The 24707-nt window shown below is 37.6% G+C and overlaps 1 protein-coding gene across 5 annotated transcripts in view; it reads right to left on the bottom strand.

Annotated features, from left to right (window-relative positions):
* RGS7 (regulator of G protein signaling 7) overlaps positions 1-24707 on the bottom strand; it is a 584795-nt gene that overhangs the window by 255344 nt on the left and 304744 nt on the right. For all 5 annotated transcript variants that reach the window (XM_057553541.1, XM_057553532.1, XM_057553519.1 and 2 more), the window contains exon 3: positions 24595-24691. In XM_057553541.1, coding sequence (XP_057409524.1) covers positions 24595-24691 — 97 coding nt within the window. The remainder of the gene's footprint in view (positions 1-24594; positions 24692-24707) is intronic.

Below are 24707 nucleotides of genomic sequence, written 5' to 3'. Positions count from 1 at the left end.
TATGCGGTTGCTTCCCACTAGCTATCTATTTTACGTTTGGTAGTGTATATATGTCCATGCCACTCTCTCACTTTGTCACATCTTACCCTTCCCCGTCCCCATATCCTCAAGTCCATTCTCTAGTAGGTCTGTGTCTTTATTCCCGTCTTGCCACTAGGTTCTTCATGACCTTTTTTTTTCCCCTTAGATTCCATATATATGTGTTAGCATACTGTATTTGTTTTTCTCTTTCTGACTTACTTCACTCTGTGTCCATCATTATATTTTAAACATGGTGTAGTGAAGAAAGCATGGATTTTGGAATTAGAAAGATAAACCTTCACCACTTCTAGTTGCATAAGCTTGACAAGCTAATTAATCTGTGTGAGTCTTGGTGTTTTTCTTCTATAAAACTGGGACAATAGCAAGGAATAATGACAAGGTAGTTGTTGAGATTGAAAGATTCACAGATAAAACAACTGGCAAAAGAGCTGGCTCAGATGGGTGCTCTCCAAGTTTTAAACGTCCTCCCCACCCCCTAATTTTGTCAGTTTTTATAGAGTAGCCATATAAAAACTCTTTGCTGAAATGCTGTTCCTGAAGACATTAATCTTTCTGTTGTATAAGATGTCAGATGTTAAATTCCCTTTAGAATGTGGCACCAGGATCAAGTTCACTGTTTTTTGGTTAAAATATTGTTTCTATTTAATATCAATGGGAATTATACACACCACCATAGTTTAGTTTAAGTTACTGGGAATGTTATTAATGTTCAATAACAGAAAACATTTATTACTCTCTCTATATTGCTTATATTTATTTTTTAAAGTATCTCTTTCTTATTTATTCACCATTTTTTTTTATCCATCCAATTGATTTATTGGGAGCATATACTGTCTAGTGGAAGAGCTAGAATCTGACTACCTGGGTAGAAATAAACTTCATTTACTAATTAGCTGAGTGATGTTAGATGAACTATTTCTTAGCCTCAAACTTTCCAGGTGTTAAACTAGGCTAATACTTCTTTCATAGAATTGTTGTGGGAGTTAAATAAGATAAATCATATGTAGCTCTTAGAACAGTATCTGGCATTTGGTATGCACTCTAATGATGCTATTTAGTATTATTTACCACACAGAGAGTAGTTACTGACAATACATGGTAAAAACAGCATGTAAGGGCATACAAAGCATACATTGTAAGTTAATAATGTAGTAAATGATATTCTCATTTATCTCATGCAAGAAAAATCAGCTACCACCTTTATGAAATTTGGTTCTTTATTTCACTCCTAACTCTAACCTATTACCCATAAAGGCATTCCTCATTTACCCTCAAGATTATCTATATGAATGAATGGATGAGCAATCAGAAATGCACATGCATTGATCCAAGTTCCATTGATCCGTGTTATGAAGAGCAGTATAATTTTGAAGCACCTAGTCCCTTCTAGGATGGTCCACTCAAACAATCATGCTGACAAAAAAAGACACGTTCAGCTCTGCTTTGCTCTGGTCTCCTTAAGTATAAACACTACAAATGAAGGAACTACACTCGCAGGACTGCTGCGAGTTGAACAAATCACTTCTGTTTCCTTCTCTCTACCCATGCACCAAGTTCATTACTATTAAAAATAAAACTGTGAGATCTTGATTAAATATTTATAGTGGGCAACACTGTGACCTCAACACATAGTTCTTACAGCCTTCTTTCTTTATTTCCTAAGAGCCTCATCTCTTTAGATGAGCCCAATTGTCTACCTCTCATCTCTAGATCCTCAAATAATAATTACCATCACTTCTAAGACCCACTCAGAGACACTCACTAAAGCTTTTAAATTAAGGTACTTGATTGACTTAGGAACAAGAACAGCGAAACTGAAATCTATCAGAGGCATTATTGTAAGACTTCTTGGTGTTAAGGTGAAACTGAACTGCTTGCCCTTTACTTTGCTGTAGGAAGAAATAAGAAAGAATCTTCAGGCAAACTTGGTTGTTAAGGAGCTTCTGAGATCATTGGCACAAATAATCAACTAATGTGTTGATTTGGTGGAAAGACAATAAATGTTTCCTTCCTGCGCTAAAATACAGCATCAGGAGGTTTGAATTTCCCAAAGGGCTTAACTGCTAATTAGCTGTGTGAAGTTGCCAGATGAATGCTGTTAAGCCTTAATGTACCCATTCTGGTGAAATACCACAATAGTTAAATGAAGCTAAAGTAATGATCTCTATTACATGTTGTAGCTTGACTTAGCTGTGCCCTACTTTCTATTATAATATTTACAACATGGTGTTATGAAGATCATTGTGTATCTATCTTCCTCTCCCACTAGGCTGGAAACTCCTTAAGTATAAGGTTGTCCCTGATTTAACTCTGTATTCCATGATACTAGCTTGACACTTAGCAGACACTTATCAATGTTAAGTAAGCAGGGACTGGGTGAGGACCACTGAGAACTATCTTTCCAGGACTTTGGATACCTGTACATACAGTTAGTAAACATTCATAAAAAACCAGAAACCTACTCAGAAATTAGAACTTTTTCTAAGTACAAGATCTGCAAATATATTAATAATTACAGAAATCATTATAATCAGAACAATAAATTATGTTTCCTATTGTTGGTTTCTTACCTAATAGTTAAGATACATAGGTAACTGCTCTCATCTAAATGATCTGGACAGAGAGTAGAGTTGATGGGCTGAGTCCAAAATGGAATATAAAGTAAAGCCATACATTGAGGTTTTTAAAAAAGCAACAATACAGAATGGAGCAGAATTGACAGCAACTTATGAGATTTGTTGTTGTTGACCATAAGCTTCCCCACCAGCCAACAGTGGGATGAAGCTAATAAAGAAGCTATACAGAATGCACTGCATTAATTCAATGGGTAGGTATTTTGACCAGAGAAAATAAAGTTTACCTTCAGCTTTTGGGTTCTTTATCTTCCTTCCTCCCTCCCTTCCTCTCCCTCCCTCCCTCCCCTTCCCTCCCTCCTTCCCTCTTTCTTTCTTTCTTTCTTTCCTTTCTTTCTTCCTTTCTTTCTTTCTCTTTCTTTCTTTCTTTTTTTCTTTCTTTTTCTTTCTTTCTTCCTTTCTCCCTCCCTTCTTTCCTTCTTTCCTTCCTTCCTTCCTCCCTCCCTCTCTCCCTTTCTTTCTTTCTATCTATTTATCTAAAATACTATTGGTAAATCTAATTTTGTAAAGACCCATATTGTAACCAAAGCTAAAGATATATGGACACTCTGGATTTCCTTTAGCTTTTCTTCCTTATTCTGCTCTATGACAGCTAACAACCATAGCTAAAAACTTCCTGAGCATTTACCATCACCCAGCTACTATAGTAATATATTACATATATTAACTCATTTAATTTTCACAACAACCACTATCACTCTTTTTCCACAGATGAAGAAACAGAAGCACAATAGAGTCTAAGGTCACAAAGTTCATGAATGGAAGGGCTGGATTTAACTGGGGAGTGTGGCTTCAGGGTCATTCATAATCATTACCTCACAGGGCCTCTCCTCTGAGGATGTTATAAATGGAAGGTTCAGGAAAGCAGTATAGTCTTGGCATCAGGGAGAAAGATGTTTAAAACACAAGAAGCACAATAGGAGTAGATATTTTTTCAACTTTGTTCAATATCACAATCTTTATATTACCAGAGACATATATAGATATTTTAAAATTAGTAGTGTACTTTTGTATAGTTAATACAATGATAACTCTGATTCTTCCATATTCCGTTTCTCCAGAGAAATGGAGAAATTTGACTATGCCTAATTTAAAAGCTTTAGCACCTAGTAGTAAAATTCCAATACCTCAGAGCAATAAATAACAGGTGCAAATTTGTTAACACAATTTCTATTTAAGTCAGTAAGAGAAAAATTTAAACATTGCATGAATGACAATCCTAATGAGGAGAATTATGCAATGATATCAGACCGCTTTGGGGAGGAAGGGATAGTATAACACATTTCGCCTTTATTCAAGTTTTCATATATGGCTTTTTGTACTACTGAAATGGTGAGAGATTCATGAAAATGTAAAAGAAACACAGTTTACTTTATTGCTGACTTATTTCTGACCCATATGAAAATGTACTAATGTAATAATCAAAAGTGCCCTTGATAGCAACATGCTATTGGAAAAAACTACATTGAAACAAAATTAAATGACAGAAGGAAAAAATAAACAGAACCTGTACTAGGAGGAATTCATATATCATAAATGCCTTATATTTACTGGGTGTGTGCATATATGCATGTATAGATATGAGATACATATGCATATAAATTACATTTAATGTTCCAACACTCTTAAGAGAAAGGAAGGCATGGTTATACTCATTTTACTGAGAAAATGGAGTCTCAAATACACTACACTAAGTACTTTGCCCAGTGGCACACAGAAGTTAGGCAGGTTCAAAGAGGATCAGATGACAAAGCCTTTGTCTATGATAATACAGGGCCATCCACAGAAGCACAGCATTCTTTCTCCTGACAAGGAGACTATATGCATATCTGCTCCCTGACCCAAGGTGAGGGAGCAAGTGGACAGATCTGGAAAGGACACATGAAGAGGGACTGTAAATGTAACATCTGGAAAGGTAAGTAGGGGAAGAAAGTTCACCAGGAGCAGCTGAACTGGTCACTTTTATGAAACATAAGTTGATCAGTTCATTGATAATTTCCCATTCTATTCCATACAGCTCAGTAATCCAAATAAACCTGTGGGATTCTCCACAGCTTGGTAGAAATGTAAAGAAGCCTCCAGCCAAGAAGCCATTAGGGTAGGCTAAACAAAATCAATTTATTTATGATCTGTCACTTCTATAAGCTGCGGAATTAGAGGTTTCCCAATGTTAGTCAAGCAACTGTTTTCTAGCCTCTTTGTAAAACTATTTTTAAAGTTCACCTTGACCAAAAGATGACCTTAAAAAAAGCTTTACCAAGATGAGAAAATGTTTTCCACACAGCCATCTGTGAGTGCCATAAGGAGATGCCTCCTCAGGGCTTGATTAGGGACAAAGCAAGCCTCCAGAGGAGGATGTCCACACTGTGAGCAGAGCTGCCCCACTGCGAAGCAGGCACAATGACAAACCCAGAGGATGTGCAGGCATGCCTGGAATGGGTAATAATTTTCTTAGGCATGGAATTTAGCAAGCCATTACAAGAAAATACTGTGAGAACAAACCAACAGGAGGTCATGTTTGGGTAACCAGCTATCGGGCACAATGTGGGATGCTCCCTGTTTACAAGACAAAATGAGACAAAATTCATTATATTCACATAACTCAGAGGGATGAATGATGGGGATTAAAAAAATGCCCATTTCTCCTCAAAAAGTTGGACAAGAACATTAGGTTTCCATTATGTGCACATTTTGTAAAAACTGAATCAAAAAAGGTTGATTGTCTTCCTTTTTCTGATATTTACTAAACATGTATTCTCTAGTTATCTTGGTGGCATTTTCTATAAAAACTTTGTATTTCATGATTACTTTAATTTTTTCCTATTTCTGTATTTTTTTTTTAATAAATTTATTTATTTTTGGCTGCATTGGGTCTTCATTGCTGCGCACAGGCTTTCTCTAGTTGCGTTGCTGTGCGTGGGCTTCTCATTGCGGTGGCTTCTCCTGTTGTGGAGCACCGGCTCTAGGCGTGCGGGTTCAGTAGCTGTGGCTCACGGGCTTAGTTGCTCCGTGGCATGTGGGATCTTCCCAGACCAGGGCTCGAACCCGTGTCCCCTGCATTGGTATGAAGATTCTTAACCACTGCGCCACCAGGAAAGTCCCTTTCTGTAGGTATTTCACTTTAGTTTATAGCTGGAGGAGCATACTCTGCAATTTTAGTTTTCTGACTCACTTTCTAGGTAGGAGGTTTTGGACTGGACTGATTATATCTTAGGTAATAGGGTATTTCCCAGAGCCAGCAGGCCTTGCCAGATATTTTAAACATCACCAATATAAAAAGATAATCCATTCACCTTTCACAGCACTAGTTTAGTAGAATTCCATGGTTTCTGCTAAGTACTGCTCCTGAACGGAAGGCTGGTTTGGTCTAAGAATGTGGTTTAATTAATGAATTCCTCAGTTTCTCTTTTGTCCCTATGCTAGTTTGCTAGGGCTGCCATAACAAAATACTATAGACTGGATGGTTTAAACAACAGAAGTTTATTTTCTCACAGCTCTGGAGGCTGGAAGGCCAAGATCAAGGTGTCAGTAGGTTTGGTTTTTCCTGAGGCCTCTGTCTTTAGCTTACAGATGGCCGCCTTTCTCACTGTGTCCTCATGTGGCCTTTTCTCTGTATACACCTATCTATGGTGTATACAGAGCCCTAATCTCCTCTTTTTATAAGGATAGATTGGGACCCACCCCAAGGGCCTCATTTTAACTTAACTACTGCTTTAAAGGCCCTATACCTCAAAACAGTCACATTCTGAAGTACAAGGGGTTAGGGCTTTAACATATGAATTTGGAGGGGACAAAATTCAGGACACAACAGTGCCTTAGAGAACATGCATGAGATTAAAGACAATTATAACTATGTAAAAGTATGCCAGGCCTCGGTTCAAATCTTAGTTCCATATTTATTAGCAGTGTGATTCTGGTCAAGACATTTTTGCTCTCTGATCTTCAGTTACTTTGCTATAAATGGTGAAAAAAGCAGTTGTGCTTACCTCACAGGGTACTGAGAGGCTCAAATAAAATGTCCTGTAAAAGCTTTGCTAATCCTTAGATGCTAAATTACTTTTAAGGTAAATTTTTAGTAAGAATATTATATATGAAAGTATGCTATGCTAAATTTTTATACATTTCTTAATTTAGTTATATGATTAATCTCACTAGACAGACACAAAGAACAATTAACAATCAAAGGTCCAATCAAGAAATCTAGATGAATGTTCAGGTCTACATCCTGACTTTCACTCACTCTCTAATACTAACTAAATCACATTTCCAATCACCTCCATCCATAGATGAACATGGGACTACACTACCTACCCCAATTAAGGCAAAAATGAAAGAGGGAGGGAAGAATAGAAAGGAGAAAGAAAAGGGGAAGGAAGGAGGATCTTCACTTTAAACATGAAGTGCTATGTGACACTTAGTCTTTTCCTTTTACTGAAAGATGTTTTACCACTTTCAAATTACACAAAAAGTGTAGAAGTTGAAATAATTAAAGAAATGGATAGAACTAGATGGCAATATTTCTGAGATCTCTCAGAACAGATCCACAATCTAGTAATCTAAGTGGTAAAGATATTTTGAAAGACATCTGATAAACATACAGCACATCTGATGAGTTAAGCTGGGTAGACTTAAAAATTAAAGCTTTCATTAAACTATCACAGTGCTAGAAATACCAGAAGACCTTGAGAAGTGACAAATGTAGGGGAAAGTTCTGCCAGAGTGCCCTGTGACCTTGCATATGCCCACATAGACTGTGCAGGCAAGGCTCAACTGCAGTCTGACCATGTCTGTGCAGAATGTTCTCTGCCATCCTTCCTGGAACATGGCAAGACAGATGTTCTGTGAGGAACTGTTGCACAGACTATCTTGCAGGAGGCTCTCCATTTTCCAGAAGGCTGCCATGAGGCTGTTTCCCATCCACCTCCCTGATTCCAGTGAAGCGTGGAATTTTCCACTTTGTCCATCTTTGGGCATAGCTGCAGACCATAATGCCACTTAACTGCAGTGTGGAATTGACTTCTCAGCTACAGAGTGACCCACCACTTGTGTCATCTGGTCCCTTTAGTTTGGTGGTGTCCTGTGCGAACAGGGGCATGGCAAACTAACACCATGTTGATGTTGCTTTTGCTCTCTGTGTAAGTGAAAACACTGAATACATTTGGGCACAGCAATGTTTCCTTACCAGCCAAGTCTATGAATAAGTCAACTGTTTTAAAATGTATCCGGGATTTCTTTTAATCAGGTATGGTAAGACATGCAGACACAGAAATGATAGTCATGAAGGAAGAAGTTTTATTCACAGTTCCCTATGGCAGAAGGAATGGCATGACATGTGGGGCCGCATGGGGAAGCACCAGGGTCAGTCAGGAGGCAGAGAGAGATGGGGGAAAGCATGGGCAAGAGCCTCATTGTCATTTTCATGGGAAAGGTGACGTAAGACAGGGTAAGCAGAGTTAGGATTGCCTAGTTTGAATAATTTCAGAGGGCTCTGAGGAATAGGGGCTGTCCTGAGTTGTCTGGTACCTAGTCATGGGGTGAGTAAGATGGGAGCAGTGGTATAGAAGCGTAAGAGCCCTGTGACACCCAGAGAGAGGAGGTGGTGGGGATGTGGGCTTTGGATTTTTTGGTTTGCATACGAAAGGCACACTTGCATGCCAGTCCTTTACTTTCTCTAGAAACTGGCCAGCCCTGGAAGTGGCAGTATCTCATGGGTTAGCAAGGCCCCAAGATGTCAAAGCATCAGAAAATATATAACATAAAATTATGATTGATACACTGTTCAAGGAGATGACACTGTGCTGTTGCTTAAGGACAGCTGTACTACTCAACAACAGACACACAAAAACGATAACAAGCATTCATTTAGCACCTCTGTGTGTGGGGATATAGAAGTGGGTGAGACAGAGTCCTGACCTCAAGGAACTTACAGACCAAAACTAATGAAATAGAAATGAGGCACCAGACCAAAAAAAAAAAAAAATCTTAGAAAAGATGATCATTAATGTAAGAAACTGACCATATTTCCAAACCTATTAAGAAAAATGTAATGCATAAAAAACGTTTTAGACACAGGAAAAAGTATACAAATCTTAAGTTACCTTTGAATTATGTTAACACAGAACCTTTTCTTTCAATGAAAACTTTAGTGGCTATAAATTAAAAGCCCAGAATAAAAATTTTAAGTTTAAAATTACTGGGAATATACAGGTAAACAGATTTTAAGTTCCATCATTTGCTCTCTAAATTCAGAAAGGGTATATACCCCTCTCCCTAGCCAGTCTTGGAAACTCTCTTACCGACTGATACCCTTGATTGCACAGGGCCTTGGCTGTTGTCAACTTGAAGAAATATTTGCTGAATTACTGAAGCTGAATCAACGCCTTTCTCCAGGTGTGTGTATGTTTGCACCTGTCTTCCTGTATAATGTCATTCCTTTATACTTCAAAAGAAATTTAGGATGGAAACAAATGTCAGTACATGATGGCCATTCTCCGGGGCCCGTGACTTTCTCCAGAGGGGAATTCCCTAAGCTCCCAGCTAGGCAGTATGTTGGCACCCTGCAGGCAGACTGGGGAAAGAAGAACAAAGTCAGTAATTCAGATTTTCACTTATTTACCTTTTCCACCCCAGCTCTCCCGACTGCATTCGGGATTCTCAAATTAGGAGCTGCACAATATTTCCAGAAAATAAAACTCTGTGACTTTTCTGGAAGGTTGCATGGAGTGGGGGAGGGTCCCGAGGATCCAGCGGCTCTAGATCTATTGTTTCAATAAATCTCTTTCCAGCCTTGTTTCTCAACTAAGTCTTTCACAGAACTGAGTTCTGTGGGGCAAACTGGCTCGTTTCTCACTGGGTTGGAAGTTGGGTTATATAGTTCTGTCCATTCTGCTAAGTGTGAACCCTTACTTCTCCTCCATCACTTCCCTTATTCAAAAAAAAAAAAAAATTGCATCTTTCATCCATTGCTTCATTCTCTCATTGCCCCTGTGGGTTAATACCTTTCAAACAGTCCTTTATTGTCACTTCTGTGGGTCTGGAGAAGAATAGGAGATAAACCCTGTTGGTCATTCTTCCATGTTGATGAAAAACTCCCAGTGCAGTTGGGTGGAATATGCCTTCTCATTTTTGTATCATCAATGTATTTCACAAAATCTGACTGTAGAAGATACTCAATGAGAAAACATTACTGAAGAGGTGACTATGTAGAATTAATATACACTTGGACTACAAAGTTAGATAAACTAGTTGGTTCAGCAAATATTTTCTGATCATGTATTCCATACCAGGACCATTGACACATGATCTGAGAGTAAATAAAACACAGCTTTTACTTCTTGTGGTCCATATTGTGGTAAAACTCCCTCAGAAAGGGGTGAGTCTGAAAAATTGCAGTGGGAACAAGAGTATGCATTACCAGGCTTCTTTCTAGTGTTAAGCATCTAGGAGGAAGAAAAAGCCACATAAACTTGATTATAGTAATATAATTAAGAAGTTAATGGGCAATACCTGGTAAAATTAACTCATCCTTTAACATCATTTATAAATGCCATCTTCTTTCTTTGAATCTCTGTAACTGTGGCAAGTCAAGTTTAGGTCATAGACCTCAGTGATAAACGTAGACAAAAATTAACTGTCTTTGTGTCTTAGACTGCTCTATCTTTAAGCAGGAAAAATGATGCATTATTTTAGTTTTGCAACTCAAAGAAATAACAACATGCAACTTTAAAATTACACCCCCCCCCAAAAAAACTCAAAATAACCAAGTTTGGTGTCAGATGCAAAGAATCCCTTGGGAAAAAATGAGGATTGAAGATAATTAAGAGGAATGTGTAATTCAGAACTCATTACCAGAAGACAAGGTTAAGCTAACTTAAGTAAAATGGAAATGTATTGGCTCAGTAGCTGAAAAGCTTCAAGTACAGCTGGATACAGGTGCTCAAAAGTTGTTCTCAAGACCAAATTTCATTCTAATCTATGGCTCTGCTCTCCTCTGTACTGGTTTCACTTTCAGACAAATTTTACCTTAGGTTTACACCTACTAGCTTAACAACATGCAGAAAGAAAGGGTCTCTTTCCTCAACTGTTCCAGCAAAAGTACTGACCATGATTATCTGATTTGCCAAGGCTGAGTCACATACCTTCCCCTCGCCTTGATCCAGAGATTGGGTGGCCCCACTCAAACCACTTGGACTGGGCGGCTTCCCTGGTGGCACAGTGGTTGAGAGTCTGCCTGCCAATGCAGGGGACACGGGTTCGAACCCTGGTCTGGGAAGATCCCACATGCCGCGGAGCAAGTAGGCCCGTGAGCCACAGCTACTGAGCCTGCGCGTCTGGAGCCTGTGCTCCGTAACAGGAGAGGCCGCGATAGTGAGAGGCCCACGCACTGCGATGAAGAGTGGCCCCCACTTGCCACAACTAGAGAAAGCCCTCACACAGAAACGAAGACCCAACACAGCCAAAAAAAAATAAAAATAAATAAATAAATAAATAATAAAAATTTAAAAAGACTTCCGGTGGTTGTTTAAAAAAAAAAACAAACAAAAAAGAAAAACACTTGGACTGAGAGTGGGATGAGATAGTTACCCAAAGGAAATCCAAGGAGATAATGCCAGGAAAAGGGAGGATGGCTTTGAAGCCATCAAATACAACAGCTACAAATTGGTGTAATCTAATACTGGCCTTGGAGTTTTGGCTGTATCACCATTTTCCAAAACTATTTAAGTTGTGAAACAAGCCAGACTGCTTGGCACTGAAGGGTGGTTTTGAGTGCAGTTATCTTGAATTATTTAATGATCTTCCACATTTGCCCCCAGCAACCATTAAAATCCATCTCTTGCCACCTGACCAGAAAGGTTAACAGAAATATTCAGTAACCTCTAGAGAAAGGGTAGAATACTTATTTTTAGCTTTCTGGTATTTGATCATAAATGCTTTCAGCCTGGAATGACTTCAGTGAGATTTGTACATGTGAAGGCTGCCAAAAAAGAGAAGGGGGAAAAAGTCAAATATTAAAAGAGGTCAGGTAGCAAAAAGCTTTAAAAACCAAAGATTTTATACGTAGAACTCATTAACCCTTTATTAACATGTCTTTGATAAGGGAGAGAAAGAGAGAAAGCAGGTCTTCCCAGGCAATCCAGTCCTCTATATTCTCAGTATCTTCCACAGATGGGCCCTGGAAGATTTCTAACATGAAATTTGTTCTGAGGAAGAAAGATCACTAAAAAGCACATGATCTCATGAAGATGTATGGGTCCCGAAAACTGTCCTGAAAAGAACTACCAAATTAGTCTGTCACCTTACGATACCACTATTTGTGGGGTGAGAATGACCAAGTGACCAATGATTTTTCACATGAAGTTTACAGCAGGCTTTGCTTTCCAAACATTTTAAATCATCAGTGCAACTCTGTTGATTGTATCTTCTAGATTGACTCTTGGAATGATGCATCCAACATCAAACTCTGCTCCAAAATCATTTGAAATTGGCAGTTTTCAGGTATCAACTTGCAATGGCTTAACACTCAAAGCCATCCTAAGGTTATACTGAGCAGCCCACCTGGAGGACCCCACAGAGGGTGATCCATATCTGCCATGATGTGTGGAAAAGATGATGCTATTTGATTCTAGTGTCATGTTTCTCAGACGGAGCCTCTTCTACAATGTTCTTCATTTGCCTCCATATCCCTCTCCCTTTAACTGATGAGCTTTCCCTGACCAACCCCCAGACCTCCTGATGGCTTCCTTCCACCAGGAACCCCCACAGACACGGAAAACTCAGCACTCTGCAATAAAAACTGGGGGAAATTTTGCTCAGTGAAGAACTCCAGTACTGCAAAAGAAAGGGTGTAGTTTCCTAAATTGTCATTTTGTTCACATGTGAAATTTGACCTTTTGTAAATAATTCCCCAAATCTCCAGCTAACGACAGAAATCACACTCTAAATTAATTCCACATCACAGGCTAGAGACAAACCTAAAAGTCTAATCTCATAACTTTTCTGACTCTCCCTGCTCCAAACAAACCCTCTTAAGTCAACCTTCTCCTTTCTCAATAGAGTCCTGCATATAGCAAAAGGGATAAGTAATTTTGCACACGATTTCCACAAGAAAGTGTTTCAAAGAGAAATTTAAGAATAAACAACTACCCAAAATGTCTCTTTGTAACAAAATGTGACAGAGGGGAGTTAGGACAAATATCTTATATTTACATGGAAAGTAAAACAGTTTCCCTGGAAACAGATCTGAGCAGTTACGCAAATGACATGAGTTAGTAGAAATCTGACCCAAAGAATAAATGAAAGGGACAAAATGGCTAACTGGGACACAAGTCTGTTCTGTGGTCATCAAAAATAAGAACAAATGTGAAAATTATGTAATGTGACAGTCCTGGTATTTGGATAAAAGTGATGGATATAGTGCTGTGGAATTCTGGATGTGCCCCAGTTCTGGGAACATTCATGGTTTGTTCCTGTGTCAGCTGCTCAGAGTCAGTGGAAAGGAAGGAAGGGAAAAGGGTCCAGTGCATTTGGTGCAGTGATGAGTCCCCAGGGAAGTTTACATAAGCATGGTCCCTTGTTTAGCCCTCCAGCTATTGTTCTGTTTGTTTTTGCTCTGCTTTGTTCTGTTTCTTTCCACTACACGTTCTCAGCGTGTTGTTTTCTTCTCCTTCACTGACTGTGCATATCTCCTAAATAAACATGGCAGTTTTTCACTGGATAAGATACCCAAGTACTATGGTGAATGGACTGATGCTTGTAAAGTAATCAAGTCTCAAAAGAAAAGCCCCTTGATTATTACCCATGTCACCTCACCCTGAGAAGTCTCTTACTTGACTGATTTCTTTGTAAAAGAGAAAAGGGCATTTCCAAGCTGAATGCAGAATGAAACAGGAAGGATTCAAATTATTTAATGGGATCAGATTATGAGATATATATATATTATAATATTTATCACACTATATGATAATGTATTAATATAATTTGTATATATGTACACACACACATACACACACACACACACACACACACACACACACTAGATTATCCTAGATTTAAATGTCAGCTCTACAGCTTACCTAACATGTGTCCACTGTGTTCCTATAAATACCTTCCCTGCAAGCAGTTTCGCCTACAACTAACTGGCCGTGAGGCCAATTTGCTGTAAAAGATAAAATATATGGTTGACATCACACTAGAAAATAACACATCAGTTTTTGCAAATCCTTTAGTGAGCTAATCTAAGCCATATTCTGTTAAAATTTTCAACGTTTTCAAGAAACTTATCAGGAATCGTGTAACCATTTGGGGGCCAGGAGGATAGGAGGAGCTTGATTCTCCTTTTGCCTCCAACTTCTAGTATGATGTCATAAATCTGGAAAAGAAAGCAAGAGAGAACAAGCCGTTGTAACTAAATTAGCTAAAGAATCGATCATTAATGCCTTCAAAAGCTGTTGGGAATCACTAGCCGCCTCTTATATTTGCTTAACTCAGAAAACTTCTGATTCTGACAGGTGGGAGGGATGACTGCTCACCAAAGGATTTGCAGAAACTGGTATTTTATCATTTTCTACTGTAATCAAAACAAAACTGTCAATCAACAGTTTTAAAAAATAACTGTATTTTTGTCTTTTATAGCAAAATGCCTTTACAGCCAGTTACTTGTGCTGTGAAACTACTTGTGGCAAAGGTGTTTATGATGAAAATACCTAGAACCTTTCTAACAGTCTCTCCTTAGCCAAGTTATTTAACTTCTCTGAACTTTACTTATCTTTGTAAGGACAATAATATATAAAAGAATGAATCTAAAAAGTAAATATTTACTGAATATCAAGTATATTGTAAGCACTCAATAAATGCCGGTAGTTCCTATGATAGTGGTTATGACCAAAACATTCATATTCTTATAAGCACTGGTGCTGGAGCTGTCACTTAACACATAATGTTCTCCTTTGCAACATGAGATATAGGACTAAAATCCAGGTCTCTTTACTACCAGAATATATATACTTTTTGCACTATTCTAGACAGGGTTGAAGAATATTTACATTTAAATATGGGAATGTCTGATGCTGTAAACATTCACCTTAAACCAAATAAAATTTAAATTGAGAGTGTTTTGGACTCTGGAATCCATGCTGAGTCTCCATCCTGAAACCCATCTAAGCTAGTAAATGACAGCAAAGCAGAGATGCCATCTTTCTAGTGCTCCCTGCTGAGATAAAAGTATCATACAGCGCTGGATGCCAACAGAGCAAATAATTACACTGAGTGTTCTTTCCATTGCCAATGAATCGAAAGTGGAATTTGTTGTGGATGTACCTGAATGCCTGGGACATCAGCTGTCCTATGAGAAGTCATTACATTTGCTGAGTATCTACTATCTGCCAGACACTGAATCTACAGAGGATTCAAATTGAAATGAGAAATTATTCTTGTTCTCCAGGTGCTTACAGCCACTAGTAAGAATCACAGCACATGCTCACTGTGGACAAAATGTTAGGTAAAATAAACTCCATGAAGACGAACATAGTGCTAGAAAAACCCAAAGAAAGGAATGATTAATACAGGCTGGCTTGGGGATGCCAATAGGGTAGGATGAGGGTAAGGACAGGATAGTTCCCTATCCTAGAATTTCTAGGAGGTGAAAAATGGAAGCCCTTCAAAGTATGTTCAGAGAGAGAGGGAAATGAAGAGAAGCCCAGATGGTATCATCAGGATAAAAAGGCAGAGCAAAATGGTGTACCTCGAACATTGTTCACTGATTCATCATTTCACAAAACACATCCAGACCAGCAATTCAGTCATCAAGATTTATTCATTCTTGGAGATAATGAAGGCTTTAGTATCATCCCAAATAAACATCTATCTCTACAGTCAATTTTGATCTACTCCCAAAAGAAAGCAATGTTAATGCATTAATTTAAAGAAGTAAAGCTCCACTTTGATAGGCTTTTCTTTAGCAACCTATCATTTCTATGATTTTAGAAAAAAACTCACCAATGAACAAAATTAAGCTTTTCAGGTCTGTTGCTTTAAAGAAAAGTCAACATTTGTGAAAATTTTCAGAGTAGGTAACTAAAATATGAAAAGTTAATATGTCTGCATCATTTAAATCTCCCAAAACAAATTTGCAAGATTGCCTCTGACTATCACTATTTTATTCATTCACTAAGAGTCCAGATGACACAATTAGCTGGGTATTGACATTATGATAATAAAGAAATTAGTTAAGAAAGTCAAAATGTGATTTATTTAAGGAAAAAAATCAATATCAATGTGTAATGCTCTTAAGTTCCAATGATATTATATGAAAAGAGCAATTAACATGCATTCATCTCCCTAGAAGATTTCAATTTCATATGTTTAGTTACTTGTGAGGAATAAAAGATAGGACACATTAAAGAGTGTTAAAATCTATAAGGCACCTTGAGAATGTGGGAAATGGTCATCAATTAATGAATGTAATAGGTATTCAACAAATACCTTTTAAGGAGATACTAAAAAAATCTTGTGCCAGATGCTACAGAGCCTCCAACACAGGTAATTACCCCTGGTCTTGCAAAAGATTAACTATCTAGGAGGAAAGAGAATGTATAAATCTGGGCCTAATCCAGGCCTCTGAAGGTGGTAATAAAAGTAATAATATTATTGGTATTAACTACAGTAATTTTTCCATTTATTGCTAATTTCCTGTGTGTCACACACAGATATATTGAATTTCCCAGTAACATCAACACCAAAAAATAAGAATAAACCCCAAGTATCCCATTATTTCTTGTTCATCTCTTGTGCATGCATTATCTATATTTATCTAACCCTTTCGAACCGTTTATATTTTTAACACATGACCAGTAACAACTTCTACTTTTCATTACCTAGGCTTCCTTTTCAATCAATCAAATTTTCAATCAAATTTTTTCAAACTGTTAAATCTGCCTTGAGGTTAGATTAAAAAATGGCATGAAATAACTCTAATTCTGAGGAGCTCATATTCATATGGTTCTAAATATGGGTAGGATAGTTTCCTATTTCTGTCCAATTTCCTCCTATGTTATACTCAACACCTTATTCAAGACCTCAGTGGGGTCTTGTTGATCACAGGAGCACAACGGAGCAGCAACTTTAGGGACTAGGCTATTGGTGATCCTCTAGTTCCTTCCATGGGTCTTAAATATTAGTGCTGAACCTGCCCCAGACTTGACTTTGCATTATTTTTTATATATGTATTATTTTCTATTTGGCTAAATTTTCTCTCTCTTGATAACTTTCCAGAAAGTTCTTCACATATCCTGGGGTTCTCATCTTTGATTTTTTTTTCTTTCATGGTTTGGGTTTTTACTTTTTGGAACAATTTGGCATCATCTGTAAATCTGAAGAGTCCAGATGCCTAAAGATAATATTTAAATTCTAAGATAAAATTCAATACCAGTTGGGATTCCCCAGACTTATAGACAGTTGTTTGTTTATGACCGTACTCTGTTTTCTGCCTTTTATCAATATATTGTTCCTTACCCATGCCAAAATACTCTCAACACTGCCATGTACAGTTCTTCTTTGTAAAAATGTAGTAGTGGTTTTTGGAAATTCTAAAAAAAGTACATCAATTGCCCTTTTTCCCCAAGTCCAAAAAATAAGCTACAGTATTAGTGAGCCTCAATATTTCTCCATAGAACCTTGGCTACATGTTTGTGCATTCACCCTGTGTTTATCTACGAACCCTGTCAGATTCCTAGGTAGGAATGAGAGAACTAGAAGTTCATCATAGTTCTTAGAGTCTTTTCCAGAGAGCTCCTTAAGAATAGAAATCTGCTATTCTGTAGGCACAATGATTTTTTCCAAGTAAATTACATATTTTGGCTATTGATAATGATTTACTCTTGAGTTCTGTTCATAATCTTAAGTAAAAAGGTCCATCTCCAGAGATTTATTTACAGCTGTTGGTCATACAACAATAAAATGATTCAGCTGTGTTGGAAAGAGTCTTTGCTCCAGCAAGAACATATAGGGAGAAGCCATGTTCTGAGTAAAAGATAAGGTAACAGAACTACTCCAGAAAACCAACACAGTTGGTAGTCAGAGAGGACTCTTATCTGTAGAATTTTGATAGACATATTTATGTATTTGAACAGACTTTCCCTCTCTGGAATGAAGTTATTTGGGGGACAAAATCCAATCCAATCCCAATAATATTCACTTAAAATACAAAATAGCAAATTCAGATGTCCAAAAAGCACTCCAGAGAAACAGCACCACCATCTATAGTTACCCTGAAAGAGAAAAGTAGTTCCTGGGTCTAATTTGCGTGACTACAAAGAAAGCTAAAGGTGAAATCAAAGCATTAAGATATTCCTGAATTTTTACCATTTCTTCTAACATTCTGGTGAAAACAAGAGCTTGCTTTTTATCTTGGTCACATCAAATTGATTCAACCACATTTTAAAATAAGTCATTTGGGGCTTCCCTGGTGGCGCAGTGGTTGAGAATCTGCCTGCTGGTGCAGGGTACACGGGTTCCAGCCCTGGTCTGGGAAGATCCCACATGCCGCGGAGCAACTAGGCCTGTGAACCACAATTACTGAGCTTGCGCGTCTGGAGCCTGTGCTCTGCAACAAGAGAGGCCGCGATAGTGAGAGGCCCGCGCACCGCGATGAAGAGTGGCCCCCGCTTGCTGCAACTGGAGAAAGCCCTCGCAGAGAAACGAAGACCCAACACAGCCAATAAATAAATAAAAATAAATAAATAAATAAAATAAAATAAGTCATTTATCTACAAATACAGTGAAAGCCCAATACATAGCTAACCTTATCATTTTCCCAGTAGTATTTAGCTATAGAAAAAGAATTATCTAGAACAAATGCCAGAGAGTCCAAGTAGCTGAGATTAGAATTCTTTACTACTTCTAATCACTTCATGGTGCTATTTTACAATAAGAGTGACAACCAAGATGGGGTGAAGAATCTTTCACAGCAAAGATAATTTAAATACTTGTTTGTGACAGTTCAGCTTCCCCTCTGTTCCTCAGTTTGGCTGATTGTGTAGTTACCATGTGCCAGTTGTTTTGTGACTTTGTCAGAGAGGTATGTCAAGAAGATGACAAAGAAAGGACTGGCTTTTTGCAAATGTTTATGTTTCTTGCAAATCTAGTTAACATGTTTTGTTTTCTCTAAGAATTTAATTTTTCAGAATTGAACTTTAAGAACTGCCAAAATTTTTAGACATTTTTTCTTTCTTATTTATTGCTTATAAATTTCCTCTTTGGATTCTTGAATTACCAATGGGATATTATAAAAGCAAAATATTACAAGCATGATTCATGCCAAAATATTTTACAATTGTTTTAAAAGCAACCTATTTCTCTCTGAATTTCTGTAGAACCCATGCTACCATTCCAATGACAGATGAAAGATATTTCACAGTAAGATGTCAGTTTCAGAAAAGAGCATCTTAGACTCTTAGAAGTATCTTAGAATTACTTAGACAGTTTTATAGTCTTCACAGAAAAATATTCCATAATATTTATTTCTATTTTTATTGTCCTTCAGTTAACTCCATATGTAATCAGGTTTAAGTCATAAGGCACCCTGAAAGCGGTTCTCAAAAACTTTTAGATGCAAAATATGTACTTATTAAACTTGTATTCAGCCAGTTCATGTCACCAAGGTTTCTCCTTTTCTTTCTTACCCGTGCAGTCACCCACAAGATACGTTTAAGCCTATACAGATCATTTCTCCATGACACTAATAAACATTCATACAACCTTTAGAAGAATAAAAGATAAGAGGCAGGACATATTCAAATTATTTCATTTAAAAGCAACTTAATTTTTAAGCTCATACATACTGCTCAGTTTCATTTATATGCCTGAAAAGAACAAGGCATCACAGAGAACTGTATACCCTGTTAGAGGACCAAAATAATAATAAAATATGAATAATGATTCCTTATCCAGTAATATGAAATATAATAATTCCTCTTTCTATGTAATTGGAGTAGCTCAGCATGTTACTGGTTAGGGCTTCCTTTGTTATCAAACTTGCTGAGAGTAAGAATAGAACACAGAGGGAAAAAATGGCCTGAGTGGATTCTAGAGAATTAAAGATGCTTTCTTGAGCCTAAGACTTGAGGCTAAAGTCTCAATAGAGTACTATTTAGCCTTAAAAAAGAAGGAAATCCTGCCTTTTGTGACAACATGGGTGAATCTGGAGGACATTATGCCAACTAAAATAAGCCAGACACAGAAGGACAAATACTGCATGACACCATATATATGAGGAATATAAAACAGTCAAACTCATAAAAGCAGGGAGTAGAATAGTGGTTGCCAAGGGCTGGGAGATGGGGAAGTGAGGACATATTAGTCAAAGGGTACAACTTTCAGTTACACAAGATGTAAAAGTTATAGAGACCTCCTGTACAGCGTAGTGCCTATAGTTAACAAACTGTATTGCATACTTTAAATTTTGCTAAAATGGTAGCTCTTATGTTAAATGTTCTTACCCAAAATTAATTAATTAAGGCAGAAGCAAATTTTATGGGATGATGGATATGCTTATGGCATGGATAGTGGTGATGGTTTCACCTGTTTATACTTATCTCCAAACTCGTCAAGTTGAATACATTAAATGTATATAGGTTTTTATTTTAATCATACCTCAATAAAGTAGTTAGAAGAAAAGACTTGAGGCTAGCCAAACCCACACATCATAAGGACTATTAAATAACTCTTCTGACTATAAATTTTGCTCTTGCCAATTGGTGGCAAGCCATTTTTATGGGAGCATGTTAAAGGTGATCAATTCAGATGAAGAATGGAAATGAGTTGCAAAAGAACAGTAACAAAAAGATGCAACTCCTTCAGTATTGATGTGTTCGTGATGGAGAACGTCCTCAAGCTATTAAGACAAAAGACAGAAATATATGAAATGCAGGAATGGTTGACTTACAACCCCCAATTTATTTCTGACCATTTTAATGAAAACCTACACTATTTATAAAGAACTGAGAAGAGCGTTCAGTTTTATTTCCTGCTGTGGCTTCTCTGGAAACACAGTAACTTCCCAGTCAATCAATCCACTGAAGAAAATTAAACTCATACAATGGGTAAAGGCTTATTTCACCATGATCTAGAATAAGTGAAATACTGAATTTCCAGAATATGAAAATATTCAAATGCCCACCAATGATTTCATTTCTTGAACTTGAGGGGGTCCAGTCATATAACACCAGTGGAACTGCCTAAGCTATCTCACAAGTTGAGAAGGCAATTCTGGGGAAAAACAATGTTGTGATTGGACATTGTCCTACCCAAGGACATCTCCTATCCCATAGTTCAAGGGATCAACATGGAGTGTTCATCCAAAGATTTTTCATCTGATGTTGGGACCATGGAAACCAGGAGGCTGAAATTAACAACTCCAAAACCAAAATAATTAGAGAAGTCTTGGATGTTTAGCTGGAGGAAAGCATTTATCAGGAGGTGGGGAAAAATAAACAAACAAAAAATCTCCAAAGCCCAAACCACTGTTAGTTATATTATCTATGTAATAGCCATGATTCTGGGTTTGGATCTCAGATGTTGTGAGAGGATGGAATTGAATCATCATGTTCTCAATACAGCTGTTTTCACCTGAGGCAGATGTGAACATTACTTGGCCACCATGACATGTGTATTATATATGGGTGCTGCCTGGTAGAGCTGGATAGTTTCCATCCCTCCACATTAACTGTTAACATCCCTCAATCTTAGAGGTTGAGGAGGCTCTTGGCTTGGAGTAAAGGAACTAGAAGGAGCTAGATTCTCCTTTATAATCCCTTCTCCCTCCCACAAGTGAAACAAACAAATCAAAACAAAACCAAAACAAGAACAAACCATTACACAAACTGGGGTGGGCTTGATTGAGGCCAGACTGCAGAAAAAATAGTCAGGGTCCTTAAAGGGAAACAGAAAGCTCTGCACAAACAGGTTGGCCACTGCACCCAGTAAAAAACGAGTGCTGGCCTGGAACCCAGTCTGGCCCTGCTGCCCTACTTAAGGCAGTACCCCTTAAACTTTAGAGTTAAAATTGCGATTCGGATTTAGTAGGTCTGGAGTGGGCCCAGATACTGTATTTCTAATAAATTCCCAGGTGATGCTGATACTATTGGTTCATGGACCATGCTTTGTTCATCAAGGCTTTAGGGAGCACAAATGGGTAACCTGAAAGAGCTAGATTAACAGTATTTGAGACAGTTTTTCCCTTATGGAATGGTCCATAACAAAATAGACTCCTTTCCCCAACAATCACACTACCTTCCTCTCACACATTACATCACTCATCACAGTTGGTTTCTGATTGAAGTAAGGGCCTAAAGTTAGTAGATCCCTTGTTTCATTAGCAGCTCTGAAGTAGAACATGAAAAGGAGAAAGAAGAAGCAGAAAGAGGCAGGAAAGTAAGCAGTGGTTAGCAAGTCAGGCCACAAAAGAACACAGGGATTAATCCCAAATCACCATAAGAAATAGCAGGAGAAGAAAATTACTAAAAAAGACCAAAAACTGCTAGTAAAGTAGATGGAGATTCAGACCATTATAATTTGGGGATATTAATACAAAGAGGTTGGTAAAATACTAGACATAATACTAGACATACAAATTAAATCCACAGCAAAGCATCTAATTGAACCTGTGAGGCAGAGAGCTCCTAAAAGTTTCTAGGAAACACTGAATGATAATTAGAAACTAATTACAGTAATATGAAAAATGTCATTGATATTCTCTTTATTTCACAGCTAACATTGTTCGTTTATGTTAATGAACATTAAAATAATATCAGGCACTTCATGGTTCAATCTCATTCTTACTTTTTAATTAAGACCTTAATATTGTCAATCAAGAGTTCTTCCAATACAATGCTATATTGGAATTGTATTGGAATTGTATGAGGCATTATTACTTGAAGAACTCAACCAAAATTTTAGATTTACCATTAGAGCAGGTAACTCTAACTTGAAGCTCAGCTTAAACTGATGGGCAATCCTTTTGCGTTCAGCCATTAAATTCCTGAAATAAAATGCCTCTGGATGGGCTATGCACTATTTAATTGACCACAGCTCCCAGTTCAGATGGGCAACTTAGTGAATTTATTTGTCTGGATTGTGAATGCATTTCAGTATACAACCCCAGTATTGAAGTATTTTAAAGAGATAAGTTCTCTTTTTCATTGGTTGACAAAATATGAGTAGTTTTCATACTTGTGTTTAGAGGTAAAGTTAACTCTCTGAGTTATTGATGGCAAGGAGCTTAATACTTACCCAAGGATATAGGACATATAAAAAAATAACTATAAGGCAAGGTGGGGCATAACAACTACTAACAGGGAGGCAAAACAACAATAACAACAAGTCTTTTGAGAGAACAGAGAACAAAACTCAGGATAGTTTTCTTCAAAGAGGTCTCTGAGCTAGCTGCTGAAGAATGGACAGAATTTAATGGTCAGAATGACCTCAAAGTCTGGAAGTAGAATAGTGAGGAAGGAAGAGTATGGGAAAATATAGGGCATCATCAAGGAAGAACAAGAAACTGGAACAAAGTGGGACTGAAAGGCAGTAACAGGAAAAAGAGAATACGTTTTATTAGAGCAAAATGTCATGCTACTGCAGCTCTTGCCTGCTCCATTGTTTTCTCTCTTTCATCTGAGAGCAATGCAGCTATTAAACATCAACATCTGGGCCTACTTATTTGTGTTCTGGTCCTAATTATTACCACCGTACCAAGGCTGAAGGATTCCTGATCATTGGTCTTCTTTTGATCCTTGTTCACAAGAAAGCATCACACAACTCTTGTTCATGAATTCCATCAAGCACCCTCCCCTCCACATGCTCAGCACCAGCCTCCTTACTCTCCTTACTGGCTGCTAAGGCTTTGGTCTTTCTGATTCTGTCTCTTCTCTAAGCCGTGCCATCCAAGGACAGAGCACACCCGAGTCCCCAGAGCTTGGCCATTCACTGTCTCCTGGAGCCAGAGCACATATTTCTAACTTATTATTATCCATTTTCTCTAGGGCTTCTCTAGTCACTTTCAACCAAATCTGTGGGGTTTCCCTATTTCTGATAATAATTCCTATATCTCACAATCACCCAATTAAAAAACAAAAACCATTGGGTCATGTCATCTTATAGCCTACATACCTAGTTATTCACCAAATCCTCATGCTTTTTTCTCTCTATTCCTCCACTCCCTGGCTATCAGATCCTTAGCATTCAAACTATTCCTACAAGAGCCTTATACCTATCACAGTGACAAGGACCCTTACTGAATACCAATTCACCCCAAGCACTTTCATCGTAACATTCTCTGCAAAAATTGCAGGTGTCTCCATATTTTCTGTTATATCAGAATTAGATTCTTTGGTTGGCTTTCAAAGACCCTAGACCCTCCTTACTTGACCCAACTCTATTCGTTCCCGTCTATCCAACCTGTTCTCAGCAGTTTGGTCACTCCCAGTTCTGCATGTAGAATTGGTTGAGGTAGTGGTCTTGAGGTTGATATAATTCCTTGTTTTTCAAACTCAGCTTATCACTGCTCTTCAGGAACCTTTTCTTGCCTCTTCATTGATTTTTGTCACCTTCCTAACTTTTGTATATAATCTACATCACACTGTTTCATACATCTGTATTTTCATAGTTTCCTTTTTTTTCTGTTATTTCACGTTTGTTCATTATGTCTTTGCAAATAATTTTGGGTAAGGTCATGATTTTTTTTTTTTTGCTGTTTTGATTTGTTTTACTATCAAGTATACAACATGATATTGAACATGACATGAATTTTTATAAGTAATTATTGAATAATGAGTTAGAGAGAGCATCAATAGTAAATGGCTAGAATAGATTTTAAATAGTTATATGAAAAGTGCTGGAGAAAATAGTGTTACACTGAGTGCAAACTTACCAGAGAAGACACTAGGTATCTTGGAAAGAAAGCTTTTGACGGTACGAATAGGAATTCCATTTTTTTCATCTTGCATGCGTGCTATGACGTCTTCCATCTAAATAACAATAATA

Source organism: Balaenoptera acutorostrata, chromosome 1 (genome assembly GCF_949987535.1).
Source record: "Balaenoptera acutorostrata chromosome 1, mBalAcu1.1, whole genome shotgun sequence".
Taxonomy (NCBI): Eukaryota; Metazoa; Chordata; class Mammalia; order Artiodactyla; family Balaenopteridae; genus Balaenoptera; species Balaenoptera acutorostrata.
Note: the sequence above shows the minus strand (reverse complement) of the source record. Positions and strands in the feature narration are given on the sequence as shown.